This window comes from Poeciliopsis prolifica, unplaced genomic scaffold (genome assembly GCF_027474105.1).
Source record: "Poeciliopsis prolifica strain line A6 unplaced genomic scaffold, Auburn_PproV2 SCAFFOLD006, whole genome shotgun sequence".
Lineage (NCBI taxonomy): Eukaryota > Metazoa > Chordata > Actinopteri > Cyprinodontiformes > Poeciliidae > Poeciliopsis > Poeciliopsis prolifica.
In genome coordinates this window covers 11,208,981-11,231,848 of record NW_026562381.1, presented here as the reverse complement: position 1 = coordinate 11,231,848, position 22,868 = coordinate 11,208,981, and the positions used below count along the sequence as shown (strand labels likewise).

The following is a 22,868-nucleotide window of genomic DNA, read 5'->3' as shown; positions in this document are numbered from 1 at the left end:
GGTTGTATAATTGTGCGTTTGTTTCCAGCCATTTTTACATGCGAGTGTAAACGTAGAGTTGGGGGCGTGGCCAGCAGCAGTTCATGGATTTAAAGAAACAAGATGCCCTAAAACAGCTCATTCTGAAATAAACAGAACTGACCAGACTGAAATCTCATCATCTGAGAATGATTTTGTGTAAAATATGTAGCAAACATGTTTTGTATAGACCATAATTTTATGCTAACCTTGTCGAGCAAACATAACAGGTCACCTTTAAGCATCTTAGCAGATCCTGAGGGCCTCTTCATCAGAAACAGATCTCGGCTATCACTGAGTTTCTTGTCTCCAGAGGTCCTCCAACCGTCTCTAATCCAATCCGATCCGTTATTAGCTGCATTTTTCAGCTTCATGCCAGAGCTAACAAGCCTCTGAGAACTTTAACAGCTGGGAATGTTAAAATCTCATGATGAGGATGAAGATCAATGAAAGTCGGAGTGCTCCACATAAATCACGCTGCTCTGAAAAGATGTTTTACAGAGCGCTGAAGCTCATTTGAGCGAGCAGTTCTCATGAAACCGAGGGCTCTTCTGGAATAAGTCACAATCTGCGGTGATTTTTCAAGCATTCAGTTTTATATAATCTACATCCCAAGTACATTTTAATGCTTGTGCAAGATGATTGATAGCAGGCAGCTTTGATGCAATGCTGACAATAAGGAAAAGATTAGCCAGGAATGCTTTGCCGAACACTTTTTGGTGAAATGACATTAAATTGGGACACTGGTTCTCGAAGAGGAAACAATGAATCACTCACATCCAGGTGCTCGTTTGTTGAAGGTTGCACAAAAACAACTTCACGAGCCATTTGCTAAGCAAACACAGCTTACTCTGACAAGCAGCATGCAGACCTGACTGTAAAAACAAAAACAAGGTGGGACACTTTCAGTGACGGAGGAGGAGCCCGTCTGTGTGTCTGATTACAGCAAGGGGGTCAAAGGTTAAGAGGTGGCAATCAGAAGGAGTTTGAGTGACAGACGAGGTGGCTCTGTGTTTCTGCATTTAAAGGGGCGGCATTATATGTTCTCCAGGCGCTAACTGTATCACTACAACAAAGGTAACATCAAAACTCTTTTCATTATCAGAGCAAAACAATATTCATTACAGAAACTCAAACCACTTTGTTATGATTTTGGTTTTGTTTGAAGAATTCAGGCTCGTCAGTCCTAATAAGGCAATAAAAGGGAAAATTTAGTTTTGAGGTTAAAGGGGCAGATTAAGGGGGTGGTAGGGTTAGGGGTCATAACATTCATAACAACTGAATGTTTCCTTCAGTTGTCATGAAAATCAAATGTAACTTAAATTTTTAGTTTGTAATTTAACACCTTTAAACTGGGCCTCTGTCTCTACCTGCTCTGCTTGAAACTTGCTTTTATTAACCCTTTAACGTTTTTACCAGCGTTGAACTGAGAAGAAGCTCCTATAAGTTCCACCAAGTGTTTGCTAATTGCTGCTGGCTAGTCTGAAGGAGCTGAGCTGAATAGAGCTAGTCTGTGAGGTGAAAGATCTGAAACTCCATCTCCAAGGAGGAGCTCTGTCCTCGAAGGTGGAGCTTTGTCTTCGAAGGCGGAGCTTTGTCTTTGAAGGCGGAGCTTTGTCCTCGAAGGTGGAGCTTTGTCCTCGAAGGTGGAGCTTTGTCTTTGAAGGTGGAGCTTTGTCTTTGAAGGCGGAGCTTTGTCTTCGAAGGCGGAGCTTTGTCTTCTTAGGTGGAGCTTTGTCTTTGAAGGTGGAGCTTTGTCTTCGAAGGTGGAGCTTTGTCTTTGAAGGCGGAGCTTTGTCTTTGAAGGCGGAGCTTTGTCTTTGAAGGCGGAGCTAGGTCCACCCAGACGTTTTGCACAACTGAATGGTTGCCATGGAGATCAAAGCATTCCTCAAACATGTATGAAAAAATTAAGACAATAATCCAAGTGTGTTTTTGATAAGGGAATAACATAAAAGGACACGAAGATGAAAAAAAAAAAAAAAAGATTTTACACAATATTATCCCTTTAAATTTGAACCTTGTTTTACACAGAGAGAATAAAATGTGTGCGAATGAGAGAACTGGAGGAGATAAAACCCACTTTAAAGGAGTATTAGAGCCAGACCTGAGCCTCCTGCAGGTTTCAGACTGATCCATCTTAGTCTCCAGGTCATCTGCATGCGACCTGTTATCAGCTGGCTGCAGCTTCAATCCATCAGTGGCTAAAACTACGAGGCTAAAGCTTCATCAAAATGCTCATTCTGGGTCCGTTTGTCGTGCATTCTTGCTGTTTTCTAATCTTGCATCAGGGGAGAACCCAGCAGAGGTCTACTGGATCGGGCCGAGTCACAGGCTGCAGAGTCTCACCTCCTCTTCCTCCACCAGACTCCTGGAAGGCAGAAAAACAGTAAAACATGCAAACAAAGTAAATAACATACAGACAACTGGTGCAGGTTGTTCAGAAGGGAAACCAAACACCTGCTTTGTAATTTTGTTTTCAGAATCAATCAGACTGATGGTAATTATAATTTACATATCAGCAACAAGCAGATACAAATAGATTGTCAGATATTTAGGGAGAAGTGAGACGTTAACGATATGAGCTCAAAATTAAATATATCATATTTTTAATTTAATTTCACTCTTTTACTTAAGACAGAAGTTAAATTTGAAAAAATATGCAGTGTCCAAATAAATCCTGTGCTTGTATTTTTACGGACGAGAAAAAAGTCCAGAATGTTTTAAATCATCTAAATAATCAAATAGATTTTCATATAATCAGTTTTTCTATAAACAGGTTTCATGTTTTTTTGTCATATATATTTTCACACCTCAGGTTGTTTTTACCTCCTATTCATTCAAAAGCTGATTAAACCAATAAATCCAGATGTTTGGTGATAAAGTCCAGCCATGTGGAGCTCAGCTGTCAGCGTGACGTAAATCAGGAAGGATCTGTGTGTGACGCAGCAGAGCGATGGCAGAAAGACTTACAGTCAAACGTTGTCCACATTTTCAGAAAACTGAAGCACAGAGCATCTGCTGGAGCTGCTCTGAAATAACTTTCCTGGGCCACAAACCCTACAGTAAGGGTAAACTGGGGTAGTTAGTGTGTGTGGTGGAGGCAATTTAAACCCAAAAAGTCATTTCCTATTTATGGATCCACTTAAGGATAACAAAACACCCGCTATATAAAGAAAAGTAGGGAAAACATTGGGTGAGGGTTTACTGTGTGAGTCAAAGAGAGGGAACTGGAACTGTGGAGGATTAGTAAATGAGTATGTTAAAATGCTTCCTTGAAAACGTTAGGAAATTTATGGGCTACACAGAACAAGTTCATTACAAAATCATTCTCAGATAATGAGATTTTAGTCAATTTTGCCAATTTGGAGCTTCTTTTATGGCCTCCTGTCACTTTAAATTCAAACAGGAGCAGTGCTGTCAAATATAACTTAACAACTGAGAGGTTTTTGAAGTGGCTCGTTTTCCAGACACCAAAAACATCAAATTATTACCATAAAATGGCTGAGTGGTTCCTTTGAGCATTTCATGGGTTTGAGACCCAAATGGAAGAACAAAAACTTGCAAATGTGTTAATTTAATTGTCTTAGTTTCTTTTACATAAGAGATGGTCGCTATTTTCTTGGATCAAAAGAATTAGCAGTAACATTTTATCCAATCAGTGTTATTGTCTACGTCATGAATGTGAGGATATTTGGGTGGGCGTTTAGCGCTTGGCTTGTTTTTAGAAGCATTTGAGACCCAAACATGCAAAATGTGAATTTTGCATAATAGGTCCCCTTTAATTCTCATGGATCTCAGCTCAAAACACAGCAGGGCCCCCTGCAGGTCAGAGGCGGTGGCACAGAGAGCAAGACGATGTCTGTGGCGACGACATGGGATGGCAGAAGTGCGTCACTTCACATAGCAGGATGGCAGATGGTTGAACAACCTCAGTGAACCGAGGGAAATGACAAGAAAGCCTCAAGGCCATATGCAGGAAGCTGCATCACTTCCAGGAGTTGTTTCCTGTGACCCGGGCGGACACGGATGTCAAGCCTGTCTGCAGAAACATCTTAAAAAGAACCTGCGGATTTCCAGGCCAAACTACGTGAGACGGGCAACAAAATAACCTTTAAGTTTCTCCTCCCACATGACTTCATGCAGACATACAGAGGAGAGAAAAAGTCTTACAGTTCGGCTCCAAATGAGAGGCTGGGCAGCATTAAACATAAAAAAAATACATTCAGAAACCCTCAGTGGGGCCTTCCATTAGAATAAATGAAGATTTCTAGTTCACATTACTATTAAATTTCACCGGTTAATTCCACAATACACAAATGTAGCTTTTGTGGCAAGAAGGAGAGCTGAGAAGAAATTCAGAAGAAGTCAAATTTACTGTATAAGACAATAGGAACACATGAAATAAAACACTGTGACAAGAAGAAATGAAAATGAGCATCAAAATGGTATTCAACCATAAAAGTTTGTGCTGCTTCTACTTTAAAATGCAAAGAGCTCCAGTTTCTAAACCAGGATGTTTACTGTTAGCATCAGGCTCAAAACATTCACCCAAATATATTATAGTTGTGTAAAGACGCTTCATTATGACTTTAAACATCCACTCATTAACTTCCTACTTGTTCTAATTTCATGTTAGCTCCTGCTAAAGGAGTTAGCTCTGGCTAATACAGTCCATCGTGTCTGTTTGTTTCAACAGATACATTGAGTATAACGGCACATGAAAAATTTGGGGAAAAGTCATAAACATGCACCAGACAACTTTTGAAATAATTATGTGTTTTAACGTATCACAAGCAAAAAAAAAAATTATGTTAATAGAAAAAAACAACGTATTTAATGAAGCAACTAGTTGTGGATCACATTAAGATTATGAATATTTTTCTTGGCAAAAATGTGAAAAAATCATATTTTATGTTCTCTCTTTTTCACAATTAGAGTCACAATTCCTTTACTGTCATCGTGCAAGAAAGCACAACAAAATTTAAAAAGTAGCAACTCTCAAAGCCAGTGCAAATATTTCAATAATAATAATAATGATAATAATAATAATAGATTTGTATATTTTAATAAATACAAAACAAATCTAGTAGGACCATACAGAAACAACTTGGACATTAAGGGAAAAACATGTTGATCAGTGTCTGGATGAATTTGCTGTCTTCAAGTCATAAAATCCCTAAACATACGGTGCAGTTTGCGATTTTAACCTGCTAATATCTTTGCATGGTACTGTGAATATCCATTTTCTTCTGACACAAAACAAACATCAAACTCAGCATCCAGCAGATTAAAATCTAAGATAAACATGGCAGGACCACCATGCGCTGTTCTTCAAACCCATCAGAAGACACTTCCTAAAGGGGAACATTGTTGAGCGCCATCTGTTTCCATCTGACCCCCTACCATGGAGAAACACTTTCACAAACGATGTCAGGATCTGTGGGTTATAACTGCAACCAGACTTGATGAGGACATGCAAGAGGATGACAAACTTATCAGAGAAATCACTTTGTGCTGTGTTTTTCTTTTAATAAAAAACCCCACCATGCCTTCCCTTTGACTGACAGTCACACTAACAATCAAACTTAACTTTACATAAATCTTCCCCAGTCTCTACTGTAAACCCTTGCGGCAACGGCACAATGAGCGTGCTAAAATATTACTACAAGGGTGAACTTTGTATTTATGATTGAGATGTGGTCCTATAAAGAGGCTAAAGCTGAAAAGTTTAACATTGTTTTCACAACTAACCACAGAAAAAAAAAGTACCTTCCTTCTACTGGCCAACTAAAGTGACATTAATTTAGCTGTAAACTACAACACAAAAACTGTGACATGGCCTCCTAATAGTTATCTCTTCATTTGGAAAACGGAAATCAGTAAAACTATTCTGTGTATGACTGAAAAGTTAGTTATGCTAACCCTAAGGTGCTAACATTAGACGCTGCTATGCTATACCAACACGGCATTTAGCGGACGCTAATGCTAAAGCGCTAACTTCAAATCAAATTATGTCTGCCCTTGAAAGACAACAACCCTCAAGCATCAATTTAATTATTTTAGTTTGACATTATAATTTATATTCTATAATGCCCTTAGATATTGGACTCTACTCATGATTTTTGTTCCTGTATGGTCCTTGTTTGAAATTTATTTAATTTTCCTTTCAGATCAATGCAGTATTTTCTATTAAATTCAAATAAATTAAAGGTATTGGTACGGGGAAATGAGAGAATGTGCTTCGTATAGAGTCTACAGCCACTTCAAAATAAGAGCATGAATATAAACATCTCACTACTTGGAGATGAAAACCTTCAACACAACTAAAAGTTTAGAAAACAGTTCAAGCAATATAATGTATATTGAAAAATCAATTTAGGGGAAGTTAAATGCATCTTCAAGGCTGGCAAAAGAGCTAAACAAAATTAGCTCCACTATTAGTTAATTTTCATATTAGCAATGTGCGCTAATACTTTGGATCAGTCAGAACACACCTACTGCATCCATCCAGAACTAGGCAGACAGACCTGTTTGGGTCATCAGAGTTTCATCGGTAAAAAAGGAAATAAACCAAATTTAGCTTGAAATACTCTCTTCAGAGAATTGTTGACTCTTCTGTAGAAAGTAGCTATTTTTCCTGAAAGCCTCCTAAAAGTTTACCATTTCTAACTCTTAGTTAAAACATCATCTGTTGACTACAGGATGATTGGAGCTTATTTTCATGTACAAGTGGGCGTCATCTTTTCTTACCTGTAGGCGGCGATCTCCATGTCTCTTGCCATCTTCTCACTGAGCAGCTCCCTGTACTCCTCACACTGATCCTTCATCTGGGATTTGAAGTCAACCTCCTGCTGTGTCATTTCTGCTATAGTAAACTGAACAACAGATGATTTGGAGTGTTTCAAGAAGAAAAACCAAGGAGCTCAAGTTAGAAAATCTGCAGCAAGAGATCCAATCCAATACCTCCAGCTCTTCAACCTCATCCATGTACACGGCCCCTTTCACCTCAACTTCCTCCAACATCTCCTCGTTTCTCTTCTCAAGGTCGTCGAGTTCCTTCTGCAGCTCTGAAATCTGCAGAAAGACATCCGACACCAGCCGTTCACTTACGTTATGACACTTTCTGCTGTTAATGTGCTTTTTCTGCTAATTGTGGGTTGATGGTTTATAAAACATAGTTCCAATTGATTAGCTAATAACATGTTTAGACTTTTTGTTGTAGTTTGACCGCCAAACAGCAGAGGGCGCTGCCGGTCATTCTTCAGCGGAGGAATTATCATCGTTACTATTTTTTAAATCGAAGATGGCAGCAGAGGAAAAAAAAACGTCCCACAAAAGAGTTCGGGTTGGGATTCATAATGCACGTAACGTTCTGTTTTGAAATATAAACAGTTGACAAACTCCTCAAGTTTCACCTTAAAAGTTCTCATTCAGGCGGGTCGCATTAGGGAGCAACGTCGAAGGTGAGAATGTGACGACAGAAAAGTGGAGGAGAGAAATAGGATAGCAACCAGTTCCAAAGTATCTTCCTCCTATTTTTCTATTCAGTGACCGAGAGATTTCATTTAATATGTCCAGATTTATTATAGTGACAAAAATACAATTTTGTGTTTATTTGGTCGGTATTTAATACAGCAGATCCAAAATAATGTTAAAATTTAATATATTTTTAAAATTCAGCATGATGAAAGATTTGGCGTTTCCTCTTACTGAAAGGTGGTCGGCCTCTTGCTAGTTAAGTTGATCTACATAAGATGAATCAACTTTAGATTATCAGCAAACTCACTTTACTTAACACAGAGATCATGAATATGGGTAAATATCTATTAATCAACTACATACCAACATCTGGCACACAACATTGATGCCTGTAATTATTTAAACGCAACGATTATTGGATGTATTCTGTATTTAGTCATATTTCTGACCACCTGATGACCACAAATCCCAAATTTTCTTGTCGTTCAGCTCTGATTTAGCCTTATTAGAGCCGTTTAACGATGCTTACAGCCATGTCAGTGCAATGCCCCACGAATGTGATCCAGATGGGAATATCTCGATGTATGCTTAATGGATTGCCATCAAAATTCATGCAGACATTCATTGTTTCCAGATGACGATTCCCACTGACTTTGGTGATCCCCCAACAATTCATCCTGCCCTACCACAAGGTTCACATTTGTGGTTTTAGGGTGAAACGCTTCAGCATTAAATGGATAATTTGCAATGGTCATCATGACTGTAAGACTTTCATGCCTACAATCGCTGCGAAAGGGGAAGAGGACAGATCAATTTGTAAAATATAAAACCAGATCAATGACCTGCAATGGATGGTTACCTAAAACTAACACTTGCAACCTCAAACTTAATGTACAAAAGACTGAAGCATTGAAAACAACTTTTCTTTAAAGTGGTTTTGATCTATTTTTATTGAGGGTTTCTGAATCCTTTGGAGTCGGGTTGCTTTTTCACCACTTTTTTGGGCCAAAAGCCATTTTAGACAAATATTTTGTTTCCCTAAGTCACTTAAGATTCACCAAACTTATTCAGGATAATCAAATTTCTGCCACAAAGTGTGAAAATGAACTGCTGTAAGTCGAGCTCCTCATATAATACACTAATTTTTATGTTTTTGTGCATTTAATAATTTTTTTACACTTATTTTTCCCTAAAGATATACAGTAATTTAGCTACACCCTGTAAGCTACAAAATGGGTGAACAACATGCGGTATGCAGGCCATTTGTGGCTCTCGGGTTTATTACACGTGGCCCACCAGCCAAAGGCAAATGCACTTTTTACATTTTCTAAGGTCAGCGTTTGTTATTTATAACACAGGAACAAGTAAGATTGTGTGGTTTGGTTCACTGACCATTTTAATTTCACAGTAAATAGGACTTCAAACTTGAAGAAACTTTTTCTCAAAAGCAGACTTAAGGTAATTCTTTCCAAGGGAGATATGGCGTACTTCTTACCAAGTATATTTGTTTAGTTTCTACTGCAAATATACACTTGAAACAAGACAAAATTAACTTAAAAATAACTTTTCAGCAAGAAATATGAGCTGGTTTTAAGTTAACAATTCCTCAATGCTGATTTAAAAATGGTAGTTCCATTGGTGGATTATTTAATTTGGAACAAGACATTTTTTCCAAGTTATAAGTGAAATATTCTGTCAATGGAACTATGATTTAATTATATTCTTCCACCTAAAGATCAGAATTTGCTTTTTTAATTGAAATATCGTGAGTTCAGTTTTTTGCTGGATGGGTCAAATGTTGCTGATAAATTATTGTGCGGCTTTTAATTTAAAAAACTGAGGCCAACGAGAACTTTCAACATGATGATTTTGGCAAAAACTTTGGACATCAGTGTAATGTGAGAGGACAGAAAAAACTCCAGATTTATATAACGTTAGTAAATTGCTAGAACGTCTGGCTCCTTGGATGCAGAATAAGCACTTTCACAGCTTACAGTACACAGTAACTTGATTCATTTCTGTCCTAAAAATGATAAAATAATAGTGAGCTGGAGCTACAAAGAACAAAATCAACAAACACAAAAAGGCAAGGTTAGCTTATAGGAGCATCCGTCCCTCAGAGTCGGTGTCTGCGTTGCCCTGCCATGAGTAATTGCAGCAATCATAGAAGTTCAACAATTATCTGTCCCAACCAGATGGGGATCAGGCTCACATTTCAGAGAAACCATCCGAGCAGAGGAAAACCCAAACCGTCGGAGCCAAGTGAGAGTCCTCTCCTCCTTCCGCCTGGCATGATAAGTGGAGTGGAGTCATGCCTGTATATGCGAGCAGCGGCTTTGGTCGCCATCACTGCCTGCTCTATTATATACAGTCCTGAGTCGGGCCTGATTTCACTGCAATGTGTTTGTTTGGTTTGTTGTGTCTCAGTGAGAAACCAGAGCCTGAGCATCCATCAGAGGCGAGAGAGGAAGCAGAGCAGGTCGAGTTGAGCTGCACATCCGTCAGGCGGCGCTGACCTGAGCGGCGCTCGTGTTGGAGAGAAGTGGATGATGTTGGAGGAGCTGTGCTGTGGTTTCAGAGGCTTGGTGTTTATTTAAAGAGCTGGAAGTGGAGCCGCAGCCTCGGTAATGAGAACCAAACCACCAGGTTTGCTACAGATGTGGTCAGCTGTGGTGAAACCATTGATGGATGTTAAAGATGACCTATTATGCTTCCTTGAACAGGTTAGGAAATTTATGGGCTACACAAAACAAGTTCATTACAAAATCATTCTTAGGTAATGAGATTTTGGTCAATTCTTCCTATTTGGAGCTTTTATGGCTTTTTGCCTCTTTAAATCCAAGCAATCTGCTGCTGGCCACGCCCCCAACTCAACGTTTATACTCACACATGAAAATGCCTGCAAATGCCTGTACATCTTTTAAAAGCAGAAGTGGAGCCTCCTGCACAACCAGCAAGAAAGCAGCAAGTGGTTTCTAACACTTAGTGTTAGTTCTGCTTAGAGCTGGAAAATAGGTAAATAACTACATATATATCTCTGTAGACATGTGATCAATATCATAAAACATCTGATAGAATATTCAATAGTCACAGTCACAGTCAACTAACTCTCTCACTCTTTCGTTGCTTAACAACAACCTGTTCAGTAACTGGCACAGCAGCAGTTTCAGGTTTCACCAAGGTGCCTCATAACTGCTTAAAAATAAGGAACAAAATGGAAAGAAAAGTGTAGATAAAAAAGAAAAGCTAATATTAGTTTGACTGTACTTCAGATATTTAAAAAAACAACTAATCAATAATTACTGACAGACAATTATCTATAATTGAAAAGCTTATAAGGTTTTCAGCCATCTTACTGCTATTACCAATGTTATTGTTACTACCCGATGAAGTTGACACTTATTACTGCATTAAGGTATATTGATAAAGAAATAATTTTCACATGTTTGATGTTTGCTCATAATGGTGTGCAAATATGAATGCATTGCAGTGACATGAACATAGAAAACAGTAACATAGAAAGACTTTTAGATCCACTCTAACATGAATATTAAGATATCGGTAAGACAGGTGGGTGTAAAAATAAGTTCATATTTTTTGCTTCTTTGAACGGGTAAATATATTTTATTGTTCTTTTGTTTGTCTTTGTTTTAAATTTGTATTCTTTGTACATGGCTGTTACAGAAACTGTACAATAATTTTACTATTTTCTTTGTACATAACTGTTTATGTTTTCTCTACACTATTCATCCAATGAACTCAAACTTCTTTTTTCCGGCAGTAAAAACTTAGAATGCTGCTTGGGTTGCTAGGGAACGGGCTTGGCAGGGTTGCTAGGGAACGGGCTTGGCAGGGGTTGCTAGGGAACGGGCTTGGCAGGGGTTGCTAGGGAACGGGGTGGGCTTGGCAGGGGTTGCTAGGTAACGACACATGGTACACTTTTGAAGCAGACACCAAAACACATGAACTTTTTGTCAGAAAACGACTGGGTGTTGTTTTCCCAGCACTGCGGCTGTTTAGAAGCAGTAGAAGCCTAAATGGAAGTGTAAAAACTTAAAATATGTGAATTTTGCAGAATAGTGCCCATTTTTTAAGAGAACAAGAGGAGACTGGGAAGGAGGCGGTTTCCATCTTCATCTGAGCCACGTTATCTTTCTGTAACGTCCTAGAGGCTTTTTCTGGGATCTTCTTGTATGAGGATGGGTAAAAAATGGCTGATCAAGATTTATTTCCACTTTTCAAATCGCAACATATGTCTTGAGGCAGTGAGTGTATAAACTTTTCAGACTTTTATGACTCTGGAGCCAATCTGTAAGCCTGTGGTTAATAACCGAGGCCACTAAGGGAGATAAATCCTGTCTGGGCTGCAGACGGGCTTTCACATCTCCTGCAGAAAGTGTCCTGAGAGTAAACACTCAGGATCTCCCACACTGCTGCTCCTCTGTCACTCAGCTGCTCCTCGCCTGCTGTGAGAAACCATTCTGTTTCAGGCTGTGATACGAACTCAGTCTTATCTGATCTTTGTTGATAAAGAAGCTCAGAATGTATAATTAGAGGATGTAGACCAAAAGGAGACTAATTATGAGTTTGACTTTAACGTTTCTTCCTGTTGTGGCTCTTGCCTTTACAAATGATATCAGCAAATTACAGCTGATAAAAAGTTCAAAACCCCTGAAAAATGACCGAAAGTATTTTGCTCATCTATAACAAGATGGCTAGTGCAAACAACCTAAAAAAGGAAAGTTATAGTGAAAAATTAATTTTCCATGTTTTTGTACTGCCATTGGGGTTTCAACTGCTTCTAAAAACAGCCAAATGCTTTAAAAAAGAAAACACCCAGGCGTTTTTTGGCAATAAGATTATGAATTTTGTTGTCTGGTAACGAGCCATTTAAAACCATCTCTGGAAAATTATATTTAATACTTGCATAAGAAACACATGAGTTCTTGCAGTAGTCTGCAGGGACGGTTTAGAAGTAAAAATTACCTGATCTGACCCAGAAAATCTTTTAAATTTCTTCACGTGGCTGCACTTTTTGTAATTTGGATGACTTTCCCTTGTAATGTAGCTAATGAGAGGAGGACGCTCACTCACCAGAGTCTTCATCTCGTCCACATCAGTTATCTCTGTTGGGTCTTTCACCATTGACCCACCAGTTCCTCTCGCTTCCAGTTTCTTTCCATTGCCTTTGCCAGAGGAGAGCGCCCCAAACTCCAGCTGAAGAAACAAACGATTAGGAGACAGAGCAGTCATAAGTTTGCAAAGTTGAAAATCAGAGAGATCACAGAGGCGACTCATTGAGTAAGGTAAGTGCACTTTGACAGACGGTGCAAAAAGCCCCTTCTGAGGGGTGGATGAGCAAAGCTCTCTTCATGCACCTGATTTGTAATTACATTGGAGGGGAAACAGCCGAAACGGGCAACATGAGGGCGCACAGGTGTGTGGGACGCAGCCAACAATCACCATTCCTGTTTAAATCCAACAGCAATCATTTGAACATCGAGACAGTCGTGTCTCATAATTGAGGCCAGGCGCAGACAGGACGCCGTCCAGCTGGCAGAGGAAGAGGCCGAGTGGGAGGGAGAGAGTAAATAGATGGGATTTAGGCAGAAAAACCAGAACCGTCACTTCGAGACAGACACTGGCCTTGCAACTGTTTTCCTACACATATCAACTCTGTTGTCATCTTGTTCAGTTCACCATTGGAGGATGACTGCTTTCAGCACAGGCAATTTCCGGTAAGCTTCATAGTGTCGAAATGGCACATGACATATGTCAAACGCTACTGGATGGGTAAAGTTTAAGCCCTGTTTAGTTCACTTTAATAAAACTCTAGTTCATTTGTCTGGACAGTCAGGTTTGCTTGGGGAGAAGTGAACACGATGTGGAACAAAAAAGCAAATTCTGGTCTGTTTAAAAACCTCAGTTCAGCTGAAGTGAACTCTGACCTGGTCTGAATGCATATGTAAATGCATAGCTGGCTGAAAATCATGTAAAAGCAGAAAGAGAACAATGGCGCCATAGTTTGGATAAATACAACCAAAACAAAAGCATAGCGGTTTGTGTTTTTTTGCCAAACACAAAAGTGAAGTCCTTTAACCTCTACAATCTGACGCTAGTCCGTTCTTAACATTTTTATTTTTTGAAAGTTGCGCTCAGTGTCGTCTTCACAGGTTTTCTTGTCATTTTCTTCCGTGATTCTTGGTGCAGCGCCCCCGCAGGTGAGGAAGGGCACATGTTTTTTTTAAAAGATTTGGTTCATTTGACAGGGCAGTGTGAAAGTGAACCACAGCAGCTGAAAATATAACAAATGTTTCAATTTTTGTCCCCAAATGACCCAGTCTGCAGGTGTGAAAACATCCTAAAACTTCAACTGAGTCCAGGAAGTAATCCTTTCTCAACAGCCGAAAGCCAAGGCCCTCTGAATGAAGCTTGTACCGGTGTAGTACAAGCTACAAATAATGATTCAAATAAAAATGGATCATTTTCTTTTCAAATGCCTCTAAAAACGTCCAGTCCAGAGCTGAGAGGGAGCCTGGGAAGGCGGCCTGCAGTCTGATTACAGCCCTGACCTCTGAACCAGCAGACATCCTCACCCCAGACAGGGTCAGACCCACCGGAGTTCCAGCCTGACCTCCGTGCTGCACCTTTGAGTTGCACTGCAACTACAGAGGTGGACGAAACCCGTTCTGTCCGGGTCCAGAACTACAAGCCCGACTCTCAGGTTCTTCTCCTCTGTTGTGCTAAGAGGTAAAGAAAACAAGTCGGGGTGTCGCAGCATGATTTGTGAAAGCTGAGATTTATGTGGAGACCCGAGTGGGGGGAGAAGAGGAGGCGATCAGCAGAGAGGATGAGGAGCAGCTGTCAGAAGGATCTTAATTAAATAAGAATCAGTGCTGCAATAAAGAGAAAAACATCGCTTCACACAGCAAAAGGTGCAATTAAGGACTCATGAATGCACAGATGCACAAATGCTAGACATTTTGGGCAATAAGTTGATGTTTCTCGGTTTCTTGAAAATGAGGAGTTAAGAGAATTAGCAACCCCAGCCAGCCTAGCCCATCGCCTAGCAACCCAGCAGCTCCAACCAACAGGTTTGGTCAGCTGGTTTTACAGCTTTATTCGCTGCACAGAGGAGAGAATTCAAAACCTGTAGCACTGCTTCAATGTATTTTTACTCAAGTATATGAAGCTATTTAGGAAATTATTCAAGTAAGAGTAAAAAGTGATTTGGTAAAAAAGCTACTCAAGCACTGAATTACTGATCAAAACATCAACCATTTCACATTTATTTCACCACATGAAAGAAAATAAAGGTCTGTGGAGAACTAAAGGAATATGATTATTACAGCATAACAACAAAATAAAGACAGGGAAAAGAAACACTTATTGTTTTTTCAATGTTAGCGGACTATCGACAAAGCTTTGCGTACATTTGTAAAGGAACTTCAAAATAAAATTATTTATGTATAATAACAGCAGACTAAAAATACTCAGCTAAATGTAATTAGCCACAACCAAACTCTGAAAAAGAGTTTTAAATCAGCAGGATAAAGGTACATTTTGTTTTTTATTAGGTTTATCTGGACACATCCTGGAGACTACACCCAGAAATATCAAACTTCCTCGTGGCATGTTTGGTGTTCCGTACCTGGAGGCTCTCAGCCAGCTGGCGGTGGTACTCCTTCACTTCCAAGGCTGCGGTGATGTCAGGGCTGCCAAACCTGATCGCCCTTTCATCTGGCTGCAGCCGGTTCTCCACCTCCTGCACAGACACCCAACACATAGACAAGCACCCTGATGATCGTCCATCCAGACGGCACGCTCTTCTTTAATACAGTATGAGAAGCAACGGCGCTGTCAAGGCCCATCCAGTTTATTACAGAAACAACCTCTGCATGGATTTCTTCATCGTTGAATGGGAGTTGCCACTTCATTATTCAGAGGCAACATTTTTCTGCAGCTGAATAATGACTCCTGATTTGTCAGGAGAAATTGGAATAAGCAAGCTGATTTCTGTTTTTATTTGAGGTTTATCCACATTTCCCACACTGAGTTGTGGTCCGGAGGGAGTGGGCGGGTTTCAGGGTCGGGCAGCAGAGGGAAAGATGGAGTTGCTCCGGGTTCGGCTGGGCTGCGTCTGTCATCTTCTGGTGAGGCGGAGGATCACTGCGCCGCGCAGCGACGACGCATGGATGCAAACAAAGTTATTTTAAAGGACCGCTTCACTATTTTGGCATAAGAACAAGCAAATAATTAATTTAGCTGCATTGTGTGTTTGGTAAATATAAAGACTGTGCAGATGTTTGATGTAAACCAACTGTCACCGCATACTTTAAAGTTTCTCTCTGTTTCAAGTTCAAATGGAAACTAAAATGTCTTGAAATAGCCACAAAAACTGCCTTCAAATAAAACTGAATTCCTCAGATTTCCAGGTTAATAAAGAGAAAAAAGGCAAAAGCAGATTTTTAATTAATTTGTGACAGATAATGTTGGAAATGACCGAGATCTGAAGCTTTCGGAACGGTTCTAATATCTCTGAGGTTTGCTGATGGACAGCTCTGATTAAATTTCTTGTGGATCTTCAAAGGACTTTTAAAACTTTCACTGAAAGTGATTTTTCAAGTCGTTTTGTTATGAGTTTCTATATTCATGCTTAAATAATATGTCAACAGCTTATTCCTAAAAGATTAACTTATTTTTAGTTTTAAGTGTTTCAGCCATACTTCAGGTACATGAATGAAAGGAAAAACACTTTTTCGTACAAACTTATAGCGTTGTAGCTTTGCAGAAAAGAACCGTAAACAATTAAAAGTGGAAATCCCCAGAAGGAAACTGATCTGTTATTTATGTCTGGCTCATCGGCTACTCTCTCATTTTCTCCTTTAATCTGCAGGATGTTGATTCATGATGAAAGGAAACGAGACAAGAAGAAGAAAGTTTTTCTTCCACTGAGGCTTTTTCTTGATTTTGTCTTTTAATTTATCTCTACTGACTGTTTTTAGAGGAACTGACCCAATAACGGCCTTAAAAACAAACTATTTTAATGACATTCCTTAAATGTGTTTTTGTTACCAAGTTGTACACAGGAAAAGAAAAGTGATAAAGTGTTTATATATTCCTCATTTATTTTTGCTTTTATATTGTCAGAATTACAGGACAAAAGTTGACGAGATGATTTTGTCACTTGTTGAAAACTTTAATTTTTTTTACTTTATCTTGATGATAAAGTCAAGAATAGAGAAAAAATGAATTAACGTCGCATTATCCTGCTGTGTGAACGTAGCCTTTGATTCAGCAAATCGACTGAAGGTTGGAGTTTGTCACCACAGAAATAGTTTCTCATTTCTAATATTTTTCTGCTTCATCTGACTGATTTCTCTCACCATCTTGTGTTGGGTCTCCATGTTGGCCAGCTCTTCCTCATAGACGGCCACTTGGTCCCTCAGAGCCAAACACTCTGCAGTCGCAGCATCGACCGCCTGCAGAGGCAATCGGGAGGAAAGTTTGAGTCTACTCTTCATTAAAACACAAAAAGACTCGCTGTAGAATCTATTTTTGCTTCAATATCTCATCTAAATTTGGTTAAATTCACTGAACAGGAAGTAGACGCCACATTGCAGAGGAAAAGTAGAAACAAAAGCTCCTCATACATTTAGCAGCAGGGGGTCTCACACTTCCTTTTAAGATTAATACAGTCGGAGTGCCGGCTTTTATGTTTTCACACAAGAATCCTCTTTGGAAAAATAGACAAAAATAAAATAAAATTATGGCTTAGTAAAATAAAAAAAACTGAAAAATTAAGGGTTGTGTTTGTAAATCCGTCCTCAAAACTCTGAACATTTAACATTTCCTCAACCTGGTTGGACAGCGACGCCCAAAGTGGGGCAACAGAACAGAGTATTGATATGAATATTACCCATTATCTAACACTAAATGCATTTTTAAGGTGTGCTCAGATGAAAATGGAAACATTGAGGGAAAACTTGCAGTGAGGAGCTGCTTCTTAAATCCTCTGATGTATTTGGAGCAGTGGCGTCCCTCAGGGCGCCGCTTGGCTCGCCTGCATTTCCTTCTATAGTAGCACTGAAACAATGAATCAATTATTTACATAATCGTCCACTGATTTAATAATCAATTAATCGAATACAGACTAAAAAAAGGCCAATTACTGAAAAAAAACAAACATATCCATCGCAGCAAAAAGTTAATGCTATTTATTACATTTTAGGCAATAAAATGTTTATCATTTAAAAAAGGTATTTAAATACATAAATTTTCTCATATATTTCTATTATTGTACAAAATAAGTGTTTAGATGAAAAATCTGCCCAATTTTTTAAATCCAATTGATCGATTAACTTGCAGGACAAAAAAGCGCAAAAAAAAACTTCATTAAAAATTTTGAAATATCTGAATAAAATCAAGCAAATTTATTTGATTTTGTTGTTTTTTGTAGAAAAGTAAAGTAATTGATTTTACTTTTACTTGAGTAACTTTATCATGAAGTATTTTTACTCTTACTTGAGTAAAACTTCTGGATTTGCCTGATTTTGTTATTTGTTACTTATATGAATTATTATCATTTTTGTTCTAAAAATACCAAAATTTACACTTAACTTTATAATTTGGTCCGTCGAATGATGTAATGATGATTGATAATTTGATCAGTACTTGAGTAATTTTTTACCAAATACTCTTTACTCGTGAGTAATTCCTCTTTCCTCTTCCTTCAGTGCAGTTTTTGTGAACTCTGACCCCTCTGATAATAACCATTATTTTGCAGATCAGAGTGACATTTGGGTTCATTAAATTAAATTATTGGTTGAGTTTTCATGTTGGTTTTACCAGTTTTTAGTCTGAAATTGTGACGTTTTCACAAAGTTTGCTTCCACAGAGAAAATTAGGCTGAATTTGTGAGTCATGACACGAAACAGGTGCAAAATAATAAAACCGGACATGTTTTTTTTTTTTTTGTTTGGAAGGAAGTTGAGTTTGTTGTGGGTTAATCTGTCCAACGCTCTCTCCTCCACATCCCTGTTCTTCATCTGCTTCCCTGCCAGATTTTCCCACCGAATATTGCTGCCCTGCAGCTGCAACCAATTCAAAGCGGCAGAACAGAGCCAGCGGCGGCATCAGGGCGCTGCAGTGTCGTGAAATGTGTTACATCTGTAAGGAGGAATCAAAGCCGCGCTCACATCTGGTCCAGCTGCGGGACGATTACTTCAGCCTGGTGTGAGGAAGAGGAGGAGTCGTGTTGATGGTTTGGTTGCTGAACAACAACTACAGGTTGCTGTTGCTGATTCACAGCGCCTGTAATGCATGACAACACCTCCACCTAGTGGCCAAGCTACAATATTACATCAGGGGTGATATTAAAATAATACTTTAGCAACATTTTTCCCTCCATTATTAAAGCACAATAAAGCTCTTATAAATTAGGAGTCTTTTACAGAAACTCAGACCACTTTATTATGACTTTTGTTTTGTTTGAAGAACTTTAATATTTAAGTTTTTTTTTAAACAGTAACTTAATGTTTTCCAGCCACATAGTATCATTTTGTATCACAATCAGCGTTACCTTCAGTTAAACGCTGCACAGATCAAATATAACTTCAAAGAAATTTAATTTTATAATTTAATACCTTGAAATTGGGCCTCTGTCTCTTTAAGAAACTCCTACTCTTCCTGAAACTCCATCTTTATGAAGTGGCTCCTGTATTAACCCTTTAACAGTGTTTTTACCAGCGCTACTCTGAGAAGTAGATCGCTTCATGAGCTCAGTGGATGCACAGTTCACCCGAGGATTTGCTAATTGCTGCTTGCTAGTCTGGAGGAGCAAAGCAGGGAAGTTATGGGTAAAGATTTCTCTGTGAGCCAAATTATGAAAACTGCAGCAGAAGATACACCTCAGAGGCTGAATGGTTGCCATGGAGGTTAAAGGATTTCAGCACACATATGAGCCTGATTGACAGCGCTAAGACCCACCCACCCACTTTTTATAAAAGTTACATAATGCAGCTTTGACTAAATCCCATTCGTTGCGTATCTTCAGAGCTCTACAATACCTCAGATGTTAATGTTTTTCTTTTGTTTTAGAAATTCAGGAAAAGAAAGTGACATTTTCCAAAACGGAGAACAAATTTTACCTCAGCAGCATCTCGTTGTCCCTGCTGGATGACGATCCTCTGATGTGCTGTTTTTTCAAACTCCTTCTGGAGACATTCAAGCTCTTCCTTCAGCTCCTCTGTGTCACAAATAATCTCATCCTGCAGTCAGAAGACAGACAGAACCGAAATGGGTTCTGACTGAAGTGGACGGGAGGGAATAGGAGGTGAGAAAACCTCATCAACATGCAGCAGACACGCCCTACCCTCTGCCTGCGCAGTTTTTCCACCGCTGCCTCCAAGCTGAAATTCGGTTTCGCTGAGGCGGGTTGACCGTTGAGATTTTCCTCCAGATCAGCAATCTGGCTTTCAAGAGAGCCGTTCTCCTCTTCCAAACAGTGAGCCTGAAGCAGAACAGTAGAGAACAAAAAATGTTTCTAAGTCGATTAGCGAAGCAACGATCCGATTCTAATATCTGTATTGGTTCTGACATTGAGAGAAGTTCTAGATTGGGTATTGTTGACAATGTCTCCAATCAATAATGGCAGATCTATTCAGTCTAATTCTATGCTCTGTGATTTTACATTATATTAATAATGTAAATGTAATGTAATGTATTAATAATATATTAATAAAACAAGAGAAACAACAAATAAAATTAAGTAAGTTTCTGTAAACAAAATTATCTTTCAAAAATAGGTTAAGACCAAATCACCAGACTGAAAACTTTTATCGTCCAGTTTTTGGTAGAAATTACTGAGCTTTTTTTTCAAAAATGTAATTAATTGATTTACTGCGACAGAAAACCTGTTTTTGTACGTTTGAGTTTATTATTTACTCAGAAACATATTAAAGTTGTTTTTACATGTTTGACCAACTTGTGAAGATATTGGTGTATCTAAGTTTGCTGAACTGGTACAGAGTTGGTACATAAATGTGTAATTCAGTATATTTATGTCTATTTATTTAAAGAATAAGCATTTTAAGTAAACTGAAGTGTTTTTATGTATCGGATCAGATCGACAGATATTGGTACCAGTATCGAAAATGAAAAAGCGAATTAGTGCGACTCTGGTTTAATGTCTTTTCACACCAACTCAATGAGTTTGACCAGCCGGTCGTTGAGGGAAGCCATGGTGGTCCGCTCCTGGACGAACCGGTCCAGACCCGCTTTGTTCAGAGCTTTGGCTGCAACAAAGTCTATTTTATCACAGCCACATTTGTCAGCAGAGGCACACCTACAAGACAAGCAAATAACACAGAAACTGGACTGAAGAAGCAAAAATGTAAATCTGACATTTGTTATATGTAAAAATCTCAACTAACAGAGTTTCTATTGAAAGATTTTTGTTTCCATCATGTTATTGAAACTTTCTGTTAAATACTTGCACTCTGAAGCTTGACATTATATACTTCCTTAATACATTTTTCAAAACAAACATTCAGATATTTATAGTCTCATTTAATGCAGGACTTTGTGTAAACACACTGCAGAAACAAAGTCTTACCAACTATTTTTTTAAATCTAATTTCTAGTACTTGAAATAAAGACAAAACTATATAAAAATAAATATAGGCATTTGTTTTAAGTCAACAATTCTTTAATTTAGAAGAAGTGGCTCAACTGGCAGATTACTGGACTTTTACTTAAATTTAACACATTTTTCCCATGTTATAAAATAATCTGCCAGTGGAAATAGTATAGTATAAAATTAATTTTAAGGAACTTATAAAAAGGTCCTATATGTTGCAGAAAAGTAATTTCTAAGTTATTTTTTTCTTATATCAAGTGTACTTGAAATAATATTTGCACTGCAAACTCGGTCAAATTTTTTTTTAATTATTTAAAGTTTATTTTCACTATATATTTATTTTCAGTAAATATAAAACTTATTTTTAAGAGTTGCACTTTTTGTTTATAATGAATAGAAAAATAAATGTAGCTATGCAGAGATTTAAATGGGTGATTCAAACACGTTTTCAAACAAATGTTAAAACACCCAGAAAATTGATTTTTTTTTTCCAGTATTAACATAAACGATGTGATGAACCCTGACCTGGCGGAGGCCTGGTGCAGCCTCGGCCCTCCGTTAGAACTCCGCCCGTCGTGGTGAAACAGCCGGCGGTATGAAGACACTCTGAGCATGGCCATGGCTCCGGATCGGGATAAAAATGGCGTCAGCCGCGCCAACCAGGCTTTATAACCGCAGGGAACGTGAATGTGGCATCGAGGTGAAGCTCACTGCTTATAGCATGAGCGTCATTCAGAGAGGACTTCACACGTACCCGCGGAGTAAACTACTAAATCAAGCTGGACACTTATTGGGTTTTATTCCGCCTCCCACCAGTAACTATCCAGTCCCTGGATGCTGCGATGTATCATTATGTGATTTTTACCACATAAAAAATCTCTATAAAAATGTGGTCAACGCTTTATTTTAGCAATGACGTGGTATTTTAAAATAACGTTTTAGATTTCTGGTCCATCTGTAGTTTTATCAATGGCGGCGAAAGAAATGGAACGAAACCGTTCAGTCCGTGGTTCCAAATATTGAATTAATGCTAAACGACATCTTGTTCGGATCGGGACTTCAACACGAACCGCCATCTTGTTCGGATCGGGACTTCAACAGTTTACAGCTGACGCAATTTCCGGTACGCTTGCGTACAGCATCGGCAAACTTTAACAGTTTGCTCTTCCAGCAAGAAATCATTTTTGAACTTTTACAGATAACCTTACTGAAACGTCATGAATCAATAAGTACAATATTCTAACATTTATCTACAAAAAGCATAAATGTGTTTTCCAACATGGGATTCAAACATTTTTAAATATACAAAACTGATTTTTTAAAGAGAAAGTAAATACAACTTGAAAGGACCTGAGATTTTTAAAATGCAAAGATGCATTTCAATAAAAGTTTATGGAACAATCTTGAGAATCTCTTTCCGTATCTAGTAGAAATTTGAAAGTCATTATGAAGCGATAGGGCATTGATTAAGTTGATATTTTTCGTATTTGAAATATTTCCATAATAGTCTTTATAGCTGGAAAAGGTAATTTTCTCTTAATGTAAATAGGAGCAAATATATAGATTCATAAATGACTTTTTATTTTTTTGTGATGTAAAGCACTCTGAAAGCAAATAAACTTGATACTTTCTGTTCTTTTTCATTCAAAATGTCTTTGTTGTTACATGAACAATTCACATTTATTACTGTGTGAATTAAATAAAACAAAATGAAAATCATAGCTATTTT

General features: G+C 38.4%; 1 protein-coding gene across 1 annotated transcript; it reads right to left on the bottom strand.

Annotated features, from left to right (window-relative positions):
* Window positions 1-337: 337 nt before the first annotated feature.
* Window positions 338-22,223, bottom strand: LOC129360283 (low molecular weight neuronal intermediate filament-like). Its single transcript, XM_055030388.1, has 10 exons — window positions 21,665-22,223; window positions 20,701-20,845; window positions 19,874-20,011; window positions 19,650-19,769; window positions 16,887-16,982; window positions 15,152-15,265; window positions 12,595-12,717; window positions 6,985-7,095; window positions 6,772-6,896; window positions 338-2,389 (listed from the first exon to the last, which is right to left on the bottom strand). The coding sequence occupies exons 1-10, from the start codon at window positions 21,757-21,759 to the stop codon at window positions 2,347-2,349; spliced, it is 1,110 nt and encodes a 369-aa protein (XP_054886363.1). The 5' UTR covers window positions 21,760-22,223; the 3' UTR covers window positions 338-2,346.
* Between the last annotated feature and the right edge of the window lie 645 nt (window positions 22,224-22,868).

What these genes read in the sequence shown, in the direction of transcription:
- LOC129360283 (XM_055030388.1), bottom strand. Translation starts at nt 21,759, where the DNA reads ATGGCCATGCTCAGAGTGTCTTCATACCGCCGGCTGTTTCACCACGAC. An exon ending in CTGCACCAGGCCTCCGCCAG is followed by an intron (nt 20,846 to 21,664) that starts GTCAGGGTTCAT and finishes CTTGTCTTGTAG; the next exon opens with GTGTGCCTCTGCTGACAAAT. An exon ending in ATGGAGATCGCCGCCTACAG is followed by an intron (nt 2,390 to 6,771) that starts GTAAGAAAAGAT and finishes TCTGCCTTCCAG; the next exon opens with GAGTCTGGTGGAGGAAGAGG.